This window comes from Bos indicus x Bos taurus, chromosome 17, assembly GCF_003369695.1.
Source record: "Bos indicus x Bos taurus breed Angus x Brahman F1 hybrid chromosome 17, Bos_hybrid_MaternalHap_v2.0, whole genome shotgun sequence".
Taxonomy (NCBI): domain Eukaryota; kingdom Metazoa; phylum Chordata; class Mammalia; order Artiodactyla; family Bovidae; genus Bos; species Bos indicus x Bos taurus.
The window spans coordinates 65,248,144-65,268,777 of record NC_040092.1 but is presented as its reverse complement, the minus strand read 5'-3'; the positions used below and the strand labels follow the sequence as shown (position 1 = coordinate 65,268,777).

General features: G+C 35.3%; 1 protein-coding gene across 5 annotated transcripts in view; it reads left to right on the top strand.

Annotated features, from left to right (window-relative positions):
* Window positions 1–20,634, top strand: part of LRBA (LPS responsive beige-like anchor protein) — a 756,962-nt gene that overhangs the window by 567,425 nt on the left and 168,903 nt on the right. For all 5 annotated transcript variants that reach the window (XM_027513423.1, XM_027513426.1, XM_027513425.1 and 2 more), the window contains 2 exons: window positions 6,648–6,788; window positions 7,820–7,939. In XM_027513423.1, the coding sequence (XP_027369224.1) occupies window positions 6,648–6,788; window positions 7,820–7,939 (261 nt within the window). The remainder of the gene's footprint in view (window positions 1–6,647; window positions 6,789–7,819; window positions 7,940–20,634) is intronic.

Sequence of the window (20,634 nt, the reverse complement as noted above, 5' to 3'; positions counted from 1 at the left end):
TTAGAGTGTGTGAAGATAAGTATCAAACCATTTCAGCCATATAGCATATGACGAAATACCCTGAAAACTAATGTTGAGTTACAATGCTTATCAGTCTGTTATATTCGTCTTTTAGATAAAAGGGCTGCTACAACTGACACAAAATAGTTGCTACACCCCCGAATGGTGGCAACATTGCTTAAATGATATAGGCTATTCTTTTATTTTTTCTCCTTGTAGGTGGGAAAGGAAGGCAGGTGGTAGAGATGCACAGAATTCACTGGCTTCTTTAAAAAGTTTTAGCAACACAAGGAATTAAAGGCTTTCATTTGGGTTCATAGATATGGATATATAAATACAAAAAAATTAAAGAGAAAAGTAAAAACCAACATTCTAAAGCAACCATACCCCAATAAAGTTAATTTTTTAAAAAAGGAAAGTAAAGCAGTAAACTTTGATGACAGTGCTTATTTTTATGTATTCATTTTTTTTAAATAAGCAATTTTGTCAAGTGTCTTTTCAGTGACCCCAACACAAAATATTCATCCCTCTCCCCCATTTGTGAAACTGTCTGCTAAATACCCACTGTATTATACGTGTATGCATGCTCAGTTGCTCAGTTGTGTCCCACTCTTTGTGACTCCATGAACTATAGCCCCCAGGCTCCTGTGGTAATGGGACTTCTCAGGCAAGAATACTGGAGTGGTTGTCATTTCCTACTCCAGGGGATCTTCCCGGCTCAGGGATCGAACCCAGGTCTCCTGCCTCTCCTCCATTGGCAGGCAAACTCTTTACCACTGAGCCACCTGTGAAGCCCAAGCACATACATTATATAGTTAAGAGTAAAGTATAAATATCATTTTTTTCAAAAGAGCATTTAATCTAAAAGTCCCATGAAAGGATTCCAATGGTGCTATAGATTCAGCACCAAAGCTTTCATTAATCCACATAACTCAAATTATTCTAGGATGCAATAGTCAGTCTAGTTAGAATTGGCTCTGAATCTTGCCTCAGCTATTGATAGTCATTTAACTTCTTCCCAAACTTGTTATTTTCATCTGTAAATTGGGATTGCTAATGGTTTTGTATATTAAGGTGTTTTTATAAATATAGCAAGATAATATATCTAAGACTCTTAGATTCTTCACTTATATCCAATAAACAGTTGCATTGTCATCAGAATAGCCCCTTTAATCTGTTTATCAGAGTTATTTTGTATAATCTCAAAACAAATCATTATTCTCTAACCAGGAATGACCATCTTTTATGATGTCACATTTCCTAATAGTCCATCCTCTTTCATCCTCTTGAATTTGAATTATTTTTGTTTAATTTGTTCATGAATATCGATTACCTTATACATAATTAACATTTTTTATTTAACCTGACATTTCTCTAACATATTAGATTCATATGATATTGAGTTCAAGCATTTTGTTATCTTTTCCTTATACATAATTAACAATTTTTTTTAATTTAACCTGACATGTCTATGAAATGTTGGATTCGTATGATGTTGAGCTCAACCATTTTGTTATCTTTTCCTGCTGTCACTTTGTAATTGCTCTTTTTCGGTATCTACAGGCCTATCCTACTTCCACAATAAATTAATGGATAACCTCTTGCTTATGTTGCCACTAAACAGTGGCAAAGTCATGTCTGACTCTTTGCGACCCTATGGACTAGCCTGCCAGGCTCCTCTGTCCTTTGGATTCTCCAGGCAAGAATTTTGGAGTGGGTTGCCTTGCCCTCCTCCAGGGGATCTTCCCGATGCAGGGATCTTACCTGCCTTTTTTACATCTCCTGTATTCGCAGGCAGGTTGTTTACCATTAGTGCCACCTGGGAAGCCTTATATCTCATAGATTTCTGTTAATTTTGAGCTAGGTTATTCAAGGTACTTATTTTCTTCATTATTAAAATAGGGATGCCTAGCAGAAGGCAATGGCACCCCATTCCAGTACTCTTGCCTGGAAAATCCCATGGACAGAGGAGCCTGGTGGGCTGCAGTCCGTGGGGTTGCTAAGAGTCGGACACAACTGAGCGACTTCACTTTCACTTTTCACTTCATGCATTGGAGAAGGAAATGGCAACCCACTCCAGTGTTCTTGCCTGGAGAATCCCAGGGACAAGGGAGCCTTGTGGGCTGCTGTCTCTGGGGTTGCACAGAGTTGGACACGACTAAAGCGACTTAACAGCAGCGGCTCACATTTATTGTGAGAATGCACAATAATGTTTTATAAAATACAAAATGTAGCCTGGGGATTATTAATTAGATAACTTCAGGTGCGATTTCCTAAAAATTTTAAAAAGAAAGCAAAATTTTAGAGTGTATGAACATTAGTCTTTTCTTTTTACAACTAACTTTTACTAGTAATCAGATGAAAGAATCTGTATTGGGTGGTTGTAAGGGTCTTTGAATCTAATACTCTTTGTTTTTAATTAATGTAGTACTGCTGCTGCTGCTAAGTCGCTTCAGTCGTGTCCGACTCTGTGCGACCCAGAGACGGCAGCCACCAGGCTCCCCGGTCCCTGGGATTCTCCAGGCAAGAACACTGGAGTGGGTTGCCATTTCCTTCTCCAATGAATGAAAGTGAAAAGTGAAAGTAAAGTCCCTCAGTCGTGTCCAACTCGTATTGATCCCATGAACTGCAGCCTATCAGACTCCTCTGTCCATGGGATTTTCCAGGCAAGAATACTGGAGTGGGGTGCCATTGCCTCCTCCGAATGTAGTACTAGATGATTGTAACTTGCTTGACATTTCATATGCTTTTCACAGTAAAATTTAGAGGCCGTTTGGATTTTGAAAGATAATTCTGTTTTATATCATGCTCTTGAAGTAGGGTAATTCAGTTTTGGAGTTTATGTGTACTATTAGGCTTCTGACTGATAATGCACAGTACTGGTATTCCATTAAATGATTGTGATCCTTAATTACATTCTCTCCTAATAGACAACATTAATTTCATTAGGCTTTTTTAATGGTTTTTTTTTCTTAAATATTCTTGATCAAATAAGCTGAAAATATCAATAGTTATTATTACAAATAACATGCTGTATGCCAGACACTGAACTGGGTACTTTATATGCAGTAGTTTTGGATCTCTAATAATTAGCAAAATTACTTCTCAGAAACGGTAACGAAATTATTTTGCCGTAATATGCTTAAAAACCTGATTTAGAAAGTTGCTTTGCATTTATTATTCTGAAAGGTATCAGACAAGAAAAATAGAGTACTTACGAATCTACCACAGGTGTCAATTTTGCTGTTTGTGAAATTAATAATATATACTATGGGCAGTGGAATTTGTTTTGTTTTGCTATTTATACTTTTTCAAGAGTTCTGGTGTTCTTTTTTCTTTCATTTGCCTTTTCCTGTTTTAATCCAAGTTCTTATTTGCATTTTTTAAATGTAAATACTTAATGCTGGTATTCCTGAACCTCTAAATCGTTCCGTTTTATTTTAACCGCTTTTTTATCTTGTTGTGATTAAGGTTCTGTTATTATTTTGTATATTTAAAAAATAACTCAAACAAGAACTCTGAATCAACCTAGAGTATGGGATGGAGAGGGAGATGGGAGGGAGGTTCAAAAGGAGGGTATATATGTATATCTATGGCTGATTCATGTTGAGGTTTGAGAGAAAACAAAAAATTCTGTAAAGTATTCTTCAATAAAAAAAAGTAATTTAATATATATATATAGTTCTATTTGTTAGCTTTTTGTAGTGTTTAAAATTATTTTTGTATCCTAGGGCTATTTATATTTACCTGGTTATGAATTTGAGTTATACCTCTCTAATCAATACTTATTTTTTATTGATTTTTCCAAGAAGTTATGACCATTTCAAATGACCAGTATTTTTGTTCTTCCTTTAATCGATTTGCTGATTTTGAAAAATAATCTGGTCAAGCTTTTACAGTTAAATTGTACAGAGCTTTTTGTAGGCTGGTAATGCTAGGTATCTTCTAGATTTGCCCTCCATTTGTTACTCTTAATATACTGTATAAGTAAGAGGAGCCATCAGCATTTACTTGTAGTTCTTTTGCAGAGATGAATAAACATCTTGAAATGCTGATTTAGACAGTGTTTTAAAAATGCTGTGATGCACTTTGGTGTATGACGGACTCTTTCTTAGTTAAATGTTGCACAGCATTATAACATAGTTGGATTCAGCTCATCTTTTAAAGCAGTTGTCAGAAAAATATGGGCCAGCATGGTAGAATGTATTAGCTCAATACATTGTCTCCATTTTATTATGAAGCTGCTGAGGAAGCTGTGATATACAGCACTGTCATTACAGATCTATTGTTAGGACGGTTCCACAGTCTTCTTTGCACTGCCATTAATTTATAGCAGTAAACAATATGTAGCCTTCCAACTGCAGCAAAGCAGAATCTTTTAATGAGGTGGATGTTATTACCACAATAAATCAGCGCTTTCGCGTAATGTATAATTCAATGTGTGTATTCCCACTGTAACTTCTCTGAGTAAGCTGATAGTGTATCATTGTCATTGCACAGCTCCACTGGTCTTATTTTTTTTTTTAACCTTCTTTTATTTGGGGACTTCTTTTTTATATGTTTGCAAATAAATGTGGTATGTCTTGATAGCTGTCCTGTAGCAGGCTTCAGAAACCAACTGTAACAATAACAGCCAGAATCAATACTGTGGGTTCTGCCTATATGGATCTCTGCACAGTGCCATTTTTTTTCAAATGCTAGTGAAATCAATCCTAATTGGTTTTAGCATTATATTCAAGAAACGTGATTCTATAACTATTGATTTTGGGGGTGTACTCATTTGGAGTGTAATAAAAATAGGAGCAGATAAAGTGAATACTTAATATGCTGCAGAATCATACAAACAGAGCATTGATTTTATTTTTAATTCACATAATTTGTCTTCCAGTGATTTTATTTCTTCTTTCTTTCCTTTTGCATGGCTCAGTCTTCAGGGACAACAACGAAAATACATTTAAAGGCATTCCAAATTGGTTCTGTAACAAAGATTTCTTGGAGTCGGTTCCATTTTTAACTGGCATAAATTTAGTAAATCAGACTTAATTCTTTTGTACAGAAACTAATGCTTTAAAAATGCCTTTTTAAATTGGTATACTGTGATACTGATTTAAAATAATAATCACCTAGAGGTTTTTTAAATTTTGCTTGTAAAGTAAAAAAATGGCTTAAAATAAAATGTCGATTAGAACTGTCCTATTGAAAGAGAATGAAAGGTACGAGCAATAAATTGCAGTTTTGAAAAAATAGTTAACAATTTTAGAAAGATGGCCAAAACGATCATTTAAAATGTTGCTTAAAATTACTTTTTAACATGAAAAGCAGTTTTAAAACTCATTTAACTTTGTTTCATTTTCAGTAGAATATTTCTGAATACATCTGTTTTAAAACCAGTATTTTAAATTTCAGCTTAATATTTCTCCCATAAATGATCAGACATTTTCTTTCTCATATAAATGAGGAGTTGCTAATTGATAGGTTTTTATTAAAGAAAGTAATCTTGCATATTTTTTGGTGTATTGATATTTGTATTTTACATGAAGAATAGAGATTTTCTGGAGATTGGCTTATTTTATGAGAATGAACTGTTTCTTATTCTTTAAGGCCTTAAACCCCTTTGTGAATCTGGAAATCTCTTTGTATCTTCCTGAAGAAGATGTGCATGTGCACGATCACACACAATTTTGCTTTTGCCTTCCGTTTAGTGGAGTTCATGTATTCCCTGAATTACAACAGCAACAATAATGATACCAGCTAACACTTCTTAAGCTCTTACCTTACGCCAGTCAATGTTCTGAGGGCTTATAGGCTATTGTTTTATTCATACTTTACCCCAGTGCTAAAAGATGACCTTAAAAATAATAACATGCATTGAATATTGTCAGGCTTGGTTTGTCCCTCTATGTACTTACTCATTTTATTTTCTGAAACAACCTTCTTACTGGGTACCATTATTACTCCAGTAAGCGCAGACTCTTCATCACTTGGCCGTACTGCTTTGGGGACCTTGGCTGTAATGTATTGTTTTCCAGTACAAGCTCATATTCTGTCTAATATTCTATTTGTATTACATATTAAAATAATTTTTTCATACAGACATGTTTTTATCTTCTGAATTCTGGTTTTACTCATGCTAGTAGAAAATCCTAGATTTTCATTTAATCTCTTTTTTCATGCAGTCCCTTTCTTGCACTTCTCCTCACCTGCTACCTCCTCAAATTTTCTTCCATCTCCTCTCAGCATCTGTGATATGTTAATCCCTTAGCTTCAAGATTCTGTTTCTGGTTGTTGCTTCTGATGAATTAAGTAGGATTTTAGAGGTGCTTTCCAAAGTATCATATAGCTAATACTCACTTCATGTAATTATCTTTGTGAAAATGCTTGTTCTGGGCTGATTAAAGATTTTTATTCAAATGAAACCAACTTACTGAGAAATGACAGGTTTCTTCTCCCTTCACTTATATGTATATATTTAATGTGCATTGAAAGTTAAATTTACGTTGCCATCCACTCTGTGACTGTAACACTGCTTTAAATGGTATGTATTTTTAATTCACTTTCATACTTGCTAATAGGATAATGTTTGAAGAGATAAATAAAGGACAATTACATTTATGTGGGTTTTTTTTTTTTCTCCTCTGTATTGGCAGCCAATAGGAGCTTTGAATCCAAAAAGAGCAGCATTCTTTGCAGAGCGTTACGAGTCCTGGGAAGATGATCAAGTTCCAAAGTTCCACTATGGTACTCATTACTCAACGGCAAGTTTTGTTCTTGCATGGCTGCTAAGAATAGTAAGTTCGATTTGAATAATAAACCATGGATGAGTAAATTCAATGTTGTGGAGAATATGCATTGATTAAAAATCATCAGCATCGTTTTTGAAGGGTGAAATTTTTTTCAGTGATTGAAGCTCTAATTATATAAATATCCCTGTATCCCATTTGGTCTGTATTGTACAACATGTTACTGTAGAATGGCCATAAAAATGTATCACCTGGAATTGCATGAATTTTTCCCTTAAATTTGCCTCTTCAAATGGTTGATAACTTACCAGTCTCTGAATTGCAATATATGTTATTTTCAAATGTAATCTATTAAAATAAAAACTAAGATTCCCTTAACACAGACATATATTCATATATCTTGAAAACTTCAGTTGCCCCAAGTGGAATAAGTGTGTTTACAAGTTACACCAAGACTGCTGTGTATTGATAACATATTGGTTAAGCCAGAAGTGTTTCTGTAGAATTGGAAGGTGATTCATCTACAAGAAGGTAATTTCTTTGGGAAAGCATTAGCAGCACATCATTAATTTAAGCTTGTTAGAAGGGTACAGGCAGACATAAATCCTAGAGGTAATTTATAGTGCTTAGCTAATTTCAAGCAATTATCCACTAATATGTGTTTAAGTGTTCTTTAACTATGAGGAGGCTTTTAAATCTTCCAAACATTTTTCTTTTCTTAATCATAAATTAAATATTGAACCATAACAATAGGGAAATTATATATTGGACTATTTCTTTGTACTATGAAGAAAAATGCAGTCTTAGTTTATGTCGGAATGTTATTAATAAATTGTTCTTGGAAAGAAAAGGAGTCTGAAAAATATTGAAAATACCAAATTTTGGAAATACTTCTTCTGAAACAATTTGAGAACCTTAATGTAATAGTTTAGGTATAAATCTCAGTCTGTGCCTAGGACATAATACTGGCTATTGTCTATTTATCATTAATGTATTTAAATATAAAGATTTATAAAACCACGTTTTTATCCATGCGGAAACATATGGATATGGAGTTTATAAATTGCTTATTTTTTTAGGAACCCTTCACAACTTATTTCCTAAATTTACAAGGAGGGAAATTTGATCATGCAGATCGAACGTTTTCCTCAATTTCCAGAGCTTGGCGAAACAGTCAGCGTGATACATCGGATATTAAGGTACAAAACTGTTTCCTTTTACAGTTGTTATTTCCAGTGTGTTTCTTGCTGAATGAATTTCTGTCTTGCAGTACGGCCTTATTTACTAAAGATGAGCCTCAAAGGATGAGACCTTAGTTAAATGGTCCAGAACTACTGTAAACGATTTCTCTCTCTCTCCTGTCTGTTTTAGTCAGTCTTAATGTCTCCTCTTTCTCTCTAATTGTGGAACGGTTGTTTTCCTTCCTTCTTGGAATCTTTTTTAAAGGAGGAATACAGTAGTATGTATGTAAGGCAGCATGCTCAGTGGAATTCCAAAATCAATGAATAAAATTAATACAATCAGAAAAATACTGTGAGAAAGATGTCAGACTCTTAACGTGTTTCATTTGGCTTCAGCAGTTTCCTGTCTCTGTTCTTAAGGTAATCGTATTTTACCTGCTGCTGGTTCTAAATGCATACCTGACTCTGCTTGGTATGGAATTGCATTTAATTATTATATACAGGAAATGAGTTCCTCTATCTATATGTATGTTCAGTACTATAAAAACATAAAAAACTCGGCACAGTCGCTAATATAGCACTTATTTTTGCTTCTAACCTCAGAAGTACTATATTTTATTTTCGTGACGTAGTGTTCTTTCTGAAAGATACTGTGTAGATGCAGTTGAGTAAAATGAAATTTGTCTATAGTTGTGAAGTTCCTTATGGTGTCATAAAGAACTGTGACTTTTATATAAATAATTACATGTATACTTATATGATAAGTAATAAGAGAAATATCTGGGTTTAAAGAAGAAAAGTTGCATTACTTATGTTTATGTTACTATAGAGTACTTTTAAAAATTTCATTAAAATGATAATTTCATCTTACTTTTAGTTGTGTTACATTACAGTCTATAAAAATGTGTTCACATACTGTATCTTACCATAGAGTATAACATTTGCTTATATCCAAGGTATTTTATTGAAGAAGATTCATCATATGCAGAAATAATCTTTTATATTGGAACATCTATAGGAATTTTTGATATCACAAATAATGTACTCTGAAATTATATATCATATTCCTCAAGAATCATTAACAGATAACTAGATAATTATCAATGGATAATTAGATAGCAATTAATCAGAATAGTTAACAGATTTAATAATTGTTTCTATTTCTAATCTCAAAGCTATGTCATTACTGAGCTTTTTGAGACATAATGAGAGATACAGACATATGAAAACATTGATAAGACTGACTTTCTGTTATCAAACTGAAGACTTAAGGAAAAATTTTTCTAAATTTCTAAATTTTTTTTTTAACATCTCATGACCAAATTATAACCTCATACTTAAGTTTGGTAATAGAAATGTAAACAAGAATGAAATCATAAATTTGAATTCTTTTCTACTCCATAACAGAGGTAGTGGATATTTTCAAATTTCTACTTCTCTGTAGTAGACATTCCTACTTAATGCTTTTTTGGAAAGGAGATACATGATTGATATTTGTAGTTTTATTGTCTCTATCTCCTAAATCTTGGCCTTTTTCTCTGATGTTTCTTTAATTAGTGCATGTCTGGTTCCATTTTTCCAAAGGTTTTCTTTAAAATACCTCACTTGTACTAAAAAATAAATCCACACAAAAAAGCTATAGCATTAAAAAACAAGTCCCCCTGAACCATATGAACTTTACCCTTCTCTTTCCTTGTTTTTCTCCTTACTCGTGTTTCTTCACAAATAATGACTCAAATCCATTTTGCTTCTGTTTGAATGTCCCAGCAGACTTTGATAAAAACAGCCCCAATTACTAAAAAACTAGTAGAATTTCAGCTCTTGCTATTGTGCTTCTTGACTTTTAGCTCCCTAGCCTAGTTATGTAGGGCATCTAAATGAAGAAGTAGAGCACAAGGTTCAGCGAAACGTTGTGTGTGTATTCTTTAATGTGTACTATTTATTTTTTCAAGTCTTTGCTGAATTTTTTATAATATTGCTTCTGTTTTATATTGTGGTTTTTTAGCCATGGAGCATGTGGGATCTTAACTCCCCAACCAGGGATCAAACCCACACCCCTTGCTTTGGGAGGCAGACTGTTAACTGCTGGACCACCAGGGGAATCCTGGGAAAAGTTTTTTAAAAAGTAGAAGAATTAAAAATTCCAAGTGTAAAGTTGATGGGAGCCTGGTTAGAAATACTGTTTTATTTTTAACTACCATGTCCTTATGTTCAGATGCACAGGAATTTTCTTCAGGACTGCCTTGGGTGAAACCCCAGGGTGAAACTTGCTTTTCTAACCAATATGTATGTTTTCCTAATTTTCTTTTCTTTTTTCTTTTTAAACCATAAAATATTTGTGAGGTAGATAGGACATTGATAAATTACTCCATTTTCTATATTGATAACCAGGTAGTTTGAACCAGTAACTTAGTATACTTCCAAATGTAATTCTTTGTAAAGTATACAATGTATGGTTACATAGGTTATATTAATAGGCTGTTTAAAGAGCCTCCTTATAGTTGGTCCTGCTGTAATTGAAGAGGGATTTAATCTTGTCTCTTTTTATATTTTACTTTTTGATCTTGCCTCTTCATGTTACATTCTAGCACTTTATAAAACATATTAAATTATTACAATTAATGTGTAAGAATGAATATTAAGAAAGCATATTTAAATCCCTATGATGGTATAAACATTTCATTAAGATACGATGTTGTATTTCAGATGGAATCATATTAATTATAGTCTGATCTTTATTTATCTTGTCGTGTTAGAGTTTTTAGAAATACTAAGGGATATGTTAAATAGTAAAGAGAGGATAGTGAAGTATGTGAGTGGGTGGTAGGGATCACTGTATTGAGTGGATTCTAAAGTATACCTTGCTGGGTTAATATACATTCTCTAATGTTTCCATGAGGTTTTATAAAAATGAAGTATTGTGAGGTAGATGATTTATTTAAAGTTTTTCAGAAAAAAGAATAGCATGATAACATTTCTAGTACTTAACTTTTTTTGCTAAAGGGGAACTATCACTATAATATCTTAGGGTTCCTATTTCTTGCATTATGCTAATACTCAGAGAATAGTTTTACTGAAAAATAAAGGCTACTCCTAAGAAATAAAGATTCAAATACTCCTTTTTATTTCAGAGAAGAAAGAGACATTATTAGATTTTACTAAAGCAGTCTTTCACTTTTAGCATGTTTAACCATTTTTAAATTGGGGATATCTTTTGTATTTCTATGCATCATTGGTGGATCCATTTCAGATCTGACCCTCAATGTTACTTTTTATTCCATTTGGATAAAAAGTTTGAAAGTGTTTATCAGTTTTCTAGGCTTACCACACTGTCCAATAGAAATGTAACGTCAATCATAATTATGATCACATATGTAATTTTAGATTTTCTTGTAGTCACATGTTAAAAAGTCAAAAGGACCATGTGAAATTGATTTTAAGAATATATTCAACCTGATACACCCAAAATATTTTTATTTCAACATGTAATCAATATAAAATTATTAATTAGATATTTTGCATTTTTTTTTATACTACGTCTTCTTTGAGATCTGGTGTGTGTTTTATATTTACAGCAGGTCTGTCCTTGGACTAACCATATTTCAAGTGTTTAATGACCACTGTTGGTAGTGGCTTCTCCATTGGGCAGTGCAAACTTAGGGCATTGTTTTGGCATCGCACTGAGAGATAGCTTTCTGCTTATAGAAGGAAGATTTCCTTCATCCTCTTTGAGCAATGATGTTTCTGATGGTGTACTCCATCGAAATATGAACTGACAGGTAGTGGCATTAGTAGCTAGTCTTGAGGGCTGAAACAGAAAGTGCTAAAATTGGTTTGGAAAATCATCTCTGGGATAAATAATAATTTAAAATCTCCCAGCAAGAGCTTGTGTTTCAAGTCTTAAAAAACACTTAAGTTTAGAAACTGAGGTGCAAAATAGATTACTGTCTTCAGCCTGAACCATTATGACCAGATTTTGTGGAGCAACTAAGACTCGTAAAGCTTGCATGAATTTCATAAGACAATCGCATCTAAACATTTAGGCAGAAAGCTAAGCTTTTCTAGGTAGTTCATTGCCACTGATTTCCCTCCCTCTCTCCAGGCAGCATACTCATTTCAGGCACTTTTAGTGTCAATAGATTTAATGTAATGATTAAATACCATCTGACTTGCTGCAGTTTGAAATCCTTTTCTTCTCTCCTATAGAGATGATTGACAAATCAGGACTGGAAAGTGGAAGGAGTCATAAATGTCACTTAGGTTCATTGTTTCAGAGTGGGAACAGGAGATTAAATGGAGATTATTGGTGACACTTTTCTAGAAGCTCAGAATTTAGTATCAAAATATATCTTAAAATAACCTGTGCTAAAAGTTAATAGTAGAATAAGAAGTCTGGTGGAATCCTAAGACAGCATTTATGTTTCAAGTTTTTATTTTGAAGTTTATGCCCCGGTTGTGATACAGCACCAAATGAGACAGAGTTGCCTCCAGGAAACTTTTGCACTAAAGGGAGTGCTGACAATGAGAGCATTCCAGCAGTTCAGTGTGATACAGGCTCTGTGCTTCATGGAGACGAGATCAGAAGTGAAGAGAAGGGCGAGGAAAGAGGAAATCCACAGCCTGTGGTGAGGTGTCGGAAGTGAAGAGAAGGGCGAGGAAAGAGGAAATCCACGGCCTATGGTGAGGTGTCGGAAGTGAAGAGAAGGGCGAGGAAAGAGGAAATGCACGGCCTGTCATGAGGTGCCTCATAAGCTGTGGTAGAGGTTGGACTTCATCCCTGGGGTAGCAGGGGAATGCTGGAAAGACTCAAGCAGAAGGGCCGTGGCGGTTTGGGTGATCACTGTGATTGGTGTTTGAACATGTGTTACACCATGAGCAGGAGTGGAAGCAGTAAGTAAGCTGTTAAAGTAATGGGGTGAGAGGCCGTGGAGGCTTAACTCAAGTCACGGCAATGTTACTAGAGAAATGTGGGTGAATTTGAGACATATTTAAAAGGTGATAACTGTTAGGATTTGATGACTGATTTTGTCTCCTAAGATGAGAGAGAAATTAAGTTTGACTTGGACATGTATGCAGAGAATTTAGTTCGGGAGTAGTTCCCTAACTGCTAAGCTCCCTACCTTCAGTCAGAAAACTTCCCATGACAGGTGAATTCAACTCCCCCAAACACATTTAGTTAAGCCAGTATTTATTGATAATTTCATCATATAAAAATATGTATGATAGTACAGAGCGTTTAGGATTAAAAGGATAAAATACATGGTTCTTTATGTCACATATCTCCAAGTGAGAACAACAGATATACATAAAACTATGTTTTAATACAAGCTAGACAGTTATAAGTACTATAATAAGATATAAACAAAATGGAATTAATTCTTCTGGAAGAAGTAGGCTGTAATGACTTCATAGGGTAAGTGGTATTTGAGTTGTATCTTAAAGGTCGTGAGACAGTCTTCTATCTCCAAGATTTACATGTCTCGCATGTACCTTTCTCCTGATAACCTGACTTGCTCCTCAGCATCTCGCTCTCATGTATAACACATTCAGAACCACATTCCTGATCTTCATTCCCTTAAACCTGCTCTTCTCAGCCTTCCCCTTCTTAGTAGATGGTTTCCTGGTTGTGAGTAAAAGCTAGAGTCCTTACAGTGTACGGCACTACAGTGGCTACCCGTCCCCTCCAAAACCCTGTTACACCTTGACCACTCTGTACCATTTGCCCCTTGTCCGCTCTGTTTTAGCCAAATAGGCCCTCCTAGCTGTTCCTCACAAGCTCCACTTCAGAGCATTTGCTTTTCGTTTCACCTGAAAACCCCCTGCAGATACCCTTATGGATGAATTTCTTCAGCCATTTCAAGTCTTTGCTCAGGTATCACTTTCTTTTTTTATTATTATTATTATTTTTTTTTACTTTACAATATTGTATTGGTTTTGCCATATATAAACATGAATTCGCCACGGGTGTACACGTGTTCCCCGTCCTGAACCCCCCTCCCAACTCCCTCCCCCCAAGCCTACTCCTGTTTTGGTGGCTTTGCATGTAATGTTTTCTCTGCCACAACCATTTTCCCATTTATTTATTTAGTTTTCATTCAGGTCTCTGCTCATATGTCACCTCCTCAAAGTGGACTTGCCTGAACTCTCTCTCTAAAATAACACTGCCCAACCACCATCATTTTCTATCCCTTTATCTTGCCTTTTTTTTTTTTAAATATAATGCTTGCCACCATTTGACATGATACGTGCATTAGTTTGTTTATTTCATGTCTCCATAGCTAGAGCTGTGTGAATGTGGGGACTTTCTGTTTTGTTCACTTGGTAACCTCAGCATTTAGAACAATGCCTTGCATTTAGTTAGAAATCAATAAATATTGGTCGAATGAATGAATGAGTAGATATAAATATATCAGGAAAAGAGGTGTCAGTGAAAAAGCCTGGAATAGATAGGTCATTTGAGGAGAAAACAGAGAGTGTCTGGCCATTTCCAGCAGAAGGGCACAGCAAAATCCAATGGGTAGGTACTTCATTGGGCTCCTGACATCTCATGTTTCAGGACGGGCTTATTTCTGCACAGGAGAACCGGTAGCTGAATATCATCTGCTGACCAAGAGCTGTTAATACTCCGTTCCCTACAGTTTTACAATTAACTCACACTGAGTTTTTACTCACATAGCTTTACAAAAGAAGTCCATAATGGCATCCTGCTACTGATCGTATCTTGGATATTCAATTTAAAAATCTATTTTATAGCTTTTTGTGTATCATTAGTGATGAATGCAAAACTTTGTTGTTATGAAATCAGTAAGATCAGTACAGCATATTCCATACTTTAAATAGAATGCGATTAAATCCTAGGAGTTTACTAAATAGTATTTTAAAAATAAATGGCCATCAGTAACATTATACAGAATTGGTTTTAGTTTTAGTAACCCTTAAAGGTATTAAATGTGTATCTGTTCATTAGAAGTAATAATACAAAATAGAGATGATCAGAAAATAGTTTTGTGTGTGTGTGCTGTGAGATTTGTTAAACATGAGACCTTTGACTTGCCCTCCACTACTTCAGAAACCCCAGGGGCTGTGATCTGAAGATAAGTTAGGTTTTTTTTCTCCTCTATCAGCGTGTCTTCTACCATAATACATTCCACAGATGCTGTGATAGCATCAGCGTTAGAGCCATTTATAAGAAAATGTTTAGCTACAGTTAGTAGAACATAATTGCTGGATATGTGTTTCCTGAAGTATTTGTTAAGAGAAAAAGCTTAGGTTAGGATGACTTGATAGTTTTATTTTCTTCATCTATTCTTCCTATTTTCAAACAAACTTTTAAATAATTCAGAATGTTAATAATGGTAAAAGAAAGTAAAATTAAAATCTTGCCATTTCTATACACCCTTTGCGTGTGTCTGGCACAGGTACCTCCCTCCCTCCTTCCCTTCTGCCTTCCCTCCCTCCCTCTTCTTCTTGCTGTCTATTCATTCTGCCTCTTCCTTCTCCCTCCCTCTGTCTCCCCCTCTCTTCTTTCTTCCTTCTCTCTCCCCCTCTCCCTCTCTTTCTCTCTTCCTTCTCTCTGTTTTTCTGGCAGTCTGTCTTTCAGTCTCTCTGTGTTTCACATCCGCATTAGAGAGAGCTCAAGCTGTCTTACTTCTCTTGTAACGATGTAGAACACTCACACTCTAACTGAGCTGTATTTGTGTTCATCCTTGTTTTTGTACATAACTTATAGATTTATTAGTTTAACCAAATCTTTTTAACCCTTTTCTTTTTCATACATCAGTAAGTTAAATGATATACCTATGTACTAATATTTTTTTGGTGTTGAACTTTGTTGTCTTGTGTGTACAATGAACCATTTTTTGTTGTTCTTGTTATTCTTTGACAAAAAGTACTTGAGAAACTGAATAGTTTTCTTCTTATGCTACTTACATACTGGGCAGAAAAAAATTTTTTTTAAACACTTAGAAAATGTTCCTATCTTCCTAAATTATAAAAATGTACACAGGTCAGCTGTAGTTTGTTTTTTGAATTAGTGATCTTATATTTTTGTTCAGTGGAAAAATATAAATTGTTCATTAATATATTTTAGATACTGGTGTTAACTGTTCTTCCCCATACTTAAAGCAATATGTATGTATTTTATAACTTGCTCCAGAAAAGATTTCCGGTGGACGTTCTGTTTCCATCTTCTGGCAGTCAGTGCTTTCCTATTATTTGCATCATAATGGCCATTATCTCTCCCCAAATTACACTGTTCTGGAAGATAAGCATCTGAAACAGCAAAAGATACAGCGAAGATGTCCAGTCCAAATCTGCAGGTGAAAAAACGTGTTTGAAAGCAGGAAAGTGCTATAAAGTATTGAGAGTATTCATCATAAAATGAGGCATGTGAAGCTGTGCTGTCATTATTATTAAAAAGAAATAAATCTGTTTTAAATGTGATGGCTATTTAGTAGGAACTATTTTCTCAAATACTTTTGTGGTTAAATTGCCCTTAGGATTATGTTAAATGCTTTTAAGAATGTCTGTCATCATTGAGTTACCCGTTGGCTTTAAGAATCAGACAGGCAAGTCTCTAATTTAGGATTGTTATCAGGGCGCATTAATGATGATAATAATTATAGTAAGATCTTTTGTGCTTGTAGAATTCTATATTATCTCATATTAGCCTCACAATAACCCTGTGCTTTAGAAATGGCACTTGAGCTAACTAAGGCTGCCCTGGTGGCTCAGATGGTTAAAGAATCTGCCAGCAGTGTGGGAGACACAGGTTTGATGCCTGGTTTGGGAAAATCCTCCAGAGAAGGGAATGGCAATCCACTCCAGTGTACTTGCCAAGAGAATTCCATGGACACGGGAGCCTGGTGGGCTATAGTTCATGGGGTTGCAAAGAGTCAGACACTACTGAGTGACTACACTTTCAAGGGTTAGAAAAGTTAAAACCATGTGACCAGTAAGTAGAATAGACAATATATAATCTAAAATTTTGCTTTCATATCTTTTTTTTACCATCAGTACCCCCAAAGCACTATACTTTAAATTAGTTACCATGCTGTCATGCTTATATTTGACTTGTCAGGATTTCATATTGTAACAAAAAGGGAAAAAAAATATTTTACTTTAGTTGTGATGTAGCATCTTTGTTCTTATTTCAGTTTTGATTTCTTTGGATTAAAAGACTAGTATTTGTCATGGTTGCCCGGGTGTTATTGAAGTGATGGTTTTAATTCAATGGATAGAATTGGTGACTATTAGAAGGCAAATTGTACAGCCTTGTTGCAGAGGCCATTCCATATCAATGCGGATCGTACCTTAGTAAAGAAAACCAAACACATGTGTGGTCACAACCAATCCTTGTCATCATGCCATGAAAGCCTGGGGATTTGTGATCAAAGCAATGGGCTTATCCTTAACTGTGGTATAACCTCTGGTTGAACCTTTCAAACTTTTATTTTAAGAGATGATACACTACGTTTTGACCATGTTACTTACCTCTAAGACCTATCCACCTAATTAAGTGATAGAGATTAAAATTATTGTCAGCAAGTCAAAAGAAAATGTGAATTGTAAATACCTCTGTCTTCTGTCAGTGTTGTTTACTTATCATTTTCCACTGATGTTTTAAAGAATTGCTGAACATGTGTTTTTTATCCAAAGCTGAATGTTCTGTTCTGATGAATATAAAACATACTTCACTTTGTAAATGTACGTTAGAAGTATTAGAGAGACATAATCTTTGACTGTGTCACTAAATTTCATCTGTCAAAGGAGATAATTCTGAACTGTAATATTTAGTGTTATATCAAGGCATGGTTCTTAGAAAGATGCTTTCAGGATTTAGATGGAATTCTGCATGTAACTTGAATGTCATTATCATCCATAGTAAAATGTAGGCAGTATATATACGTACTTGTTTCTTTGGTTAGATGTTGGTGTACCTCAGCTGAGTTCAGCTGTTTATTTCCTATTAGGAGGATATTCAACTTTCATCAACTGATTTACTTTTGCAGCTCTCCTTATGGTGAAATTATAATATGTTTTCAGTATATATACTTACTTTTTTTCTCAATTGTCTTTAATTGATGATGTCCTTTATACTATATTAGATACTTCATAATCTTTCTTCTCAGTTTTAATTTACTGGAAACGTGTCCATTTTTAAATTATCTCCTGTTCCATGTATATAGTCCTCTCTAAACCAGCTGAATAGTTCTTCATTGATCGTTGAAAACAAATGATAAATACATGTTTCAATATTTGTACGTCTTCTTAAGATAGTCTGCTTGTCAGAACTGTTCTTGTCTTTCCCCTCTGCTATTTATCTTTGATTGTAACTACCATTCTTCAACAGGTTTTTACTGAATATCTAAATGTGCCACTTACTCTGTCTAGGCTTTGGAGGTATAGCAAGACACATAAGTCCTTAATCTCCTGGAGCTGTCAATTAAAGGGAGCAATATAGTTTGATGAGTGTTATATTATGAATAGAGGAGGCAATGGCACCCCACTCCAGTACTCTTGCCTGGAAAATCCCATGGATGGAGGAGCCTGGAAGGCTGCAGTCCATGGGGTCACGGAAAGTCGGACACGACTGAGCGATTTCACTTTCACTTTTCACTTTCATGCATTGGAGAAGGAAATGGCAACCCACTCCAGTGTTCTTGCCTGGAGAATCCCAGGGACGGGGGAGCCTGGTGGGCTGCTGTCTATGGGGTCGCACAGAGTCAGACATGACTGAAGTGACTTCACATATTATGAAAGTACAATATATTATGTTCTTCTCCCCACAACTTTCTCTGACAACCCCAACGTCTAGGCATCCTTTTTTCTTTTGAATGTCTAGAAGGCTGTTTGTGTTTATAACCAGTTTACTCCCAATTAATATATCCTTTCACTGTTTAAGAATTTACATCTGTGATCTGTAGAGGGGAAGTAATACTTACGTCTCCATATTCCAGATCCTAACACACTTCTTTGTAGAGTAAAAATGAAGTGAATTTCTTTGTGATGGTGATTGCTGTATAACACTTCATATCTATCTAATGCTTATATCAAAGAATATCAAAGAATCAAGTAACGGGAACTTTAAAAAAGTTTTACTCTGCTCATAGCGAGTTCTATCATTTTGTTTCCTAGAAATAATTGTGAGTGAATATATTGGTACCTTTTTATTATTTAAATACAGTTGACTCTTGAACAACATAGGTTTGAACTGCATGGGTCCACTTATCTCTGGATTTTTTTCAATAGTCCCTGTCCAGGATTGGTTGAATCCATGGATTCAGAACCACCCATGCAGGATACAGAGGAACTGCAGATATGAAGTGCCAGTTTTTGACTGGGTGGAGGGTTGTTGTTGTTCAGTTGCTAAGTCATGTCCTGCTCTTTGCGACCCCATGAACTGCTAAGCATGCCAGACTTCCCTGTCCTTCACTGTCTCCCTGAGTTTGCTCAGATTGGTGTATATTGAGTCAGTGATGCTATCCAACCATCTCATCCTCTGTCGCCGCCTTCTCCTCTTGTTCTCAGTCTTTCCCAGCATCAGGGTCTTTTCCAGTGAGCCGGCTTAACGTACTGGAACTTCAGCACCAGACCTTCAGTGAATATTCAGGGTTGATTTCCTTTAGGCTGGATCTCCTTGCCGTCTAAAGGACTTTCAAGAGTCTTCTCCAACACCACAACGCAAAAGCACCAATTGTTCAGCACTCAGCCTTCTTTATGGTCCAACTCTCACATCCATACATTACTACTGGAAAAACTGTAGCTTTTACTATATGGACTTTTGTCGGCAGGGTAATGTCTCTGCTTTATAATACACTGTCTAGGTTTGTCATAGCTATTCTTCCAAGGGGCAAGCATTTTTTAATTTTGTGGCTGCAGTCATCATCTGCATTGATTTTGGAGCCCAAGAAAATGAAATCTGACACTGTTTCCACATTTTCCCCATCTATTTGCCATGAAGTGATAGGACTGGATGCCATGATCTTCGTTTTTTGAATATTGAGTTTTAAGCCAGCTTTTTCACTCTCCTGTTTCACCTTCATCATAAATCTCTCTTTAGTTCCTCTTTACTTTCTGTCATTAAAGTGGTATCATCTGCATATCTGAGGTTGTTGATATTTCTCCCAGCTTGTGATTCATCCACCCCGGCATTTCGCATGATATACTCTGCATATAAGTTAAATGTGTTTTCCAAGGATCAACTGTATAAATTTAAGTCCGTAACCACTAACTCAAGTGTATAAGAAATGTCCTCATTTGAATTCAGATCTTCATATCTGGTTGGTAGGAAATGTATTCACAGTCATTAGATGGTTAGGACAAAGGCCTCCTTTCCCAAGGCTTGAATGAGATACAGGATTATGTGGTACCTAAAAAAATTGGCTTTCACACATCTTCAGTTCATCTTTTTCACTAGTAATATATCCTCATTGTCTAGGATGTATGGTCTTTTGGAAGCTGGCAGCTCTGCTGGTTATCCTAGCTTGAGTTAAATATTTGCTGATGCCAGAAGCCCTGGTGCCAAGTGACTAGCTTACCTAAGTGCACCATCATGGAGCATGTGTGCAGGTGGGCAGATTGTTCTCTGTGTAAGGGGGCTTGACCGAAGGAAGGAAGAGAAGCCCAAATCTACCTATACTACACTCACCAAACTGAGTTCTCTTGTGACTGAATTAGCCCTGAAAGATTGCTTTTTTTCTAATTTATATAGA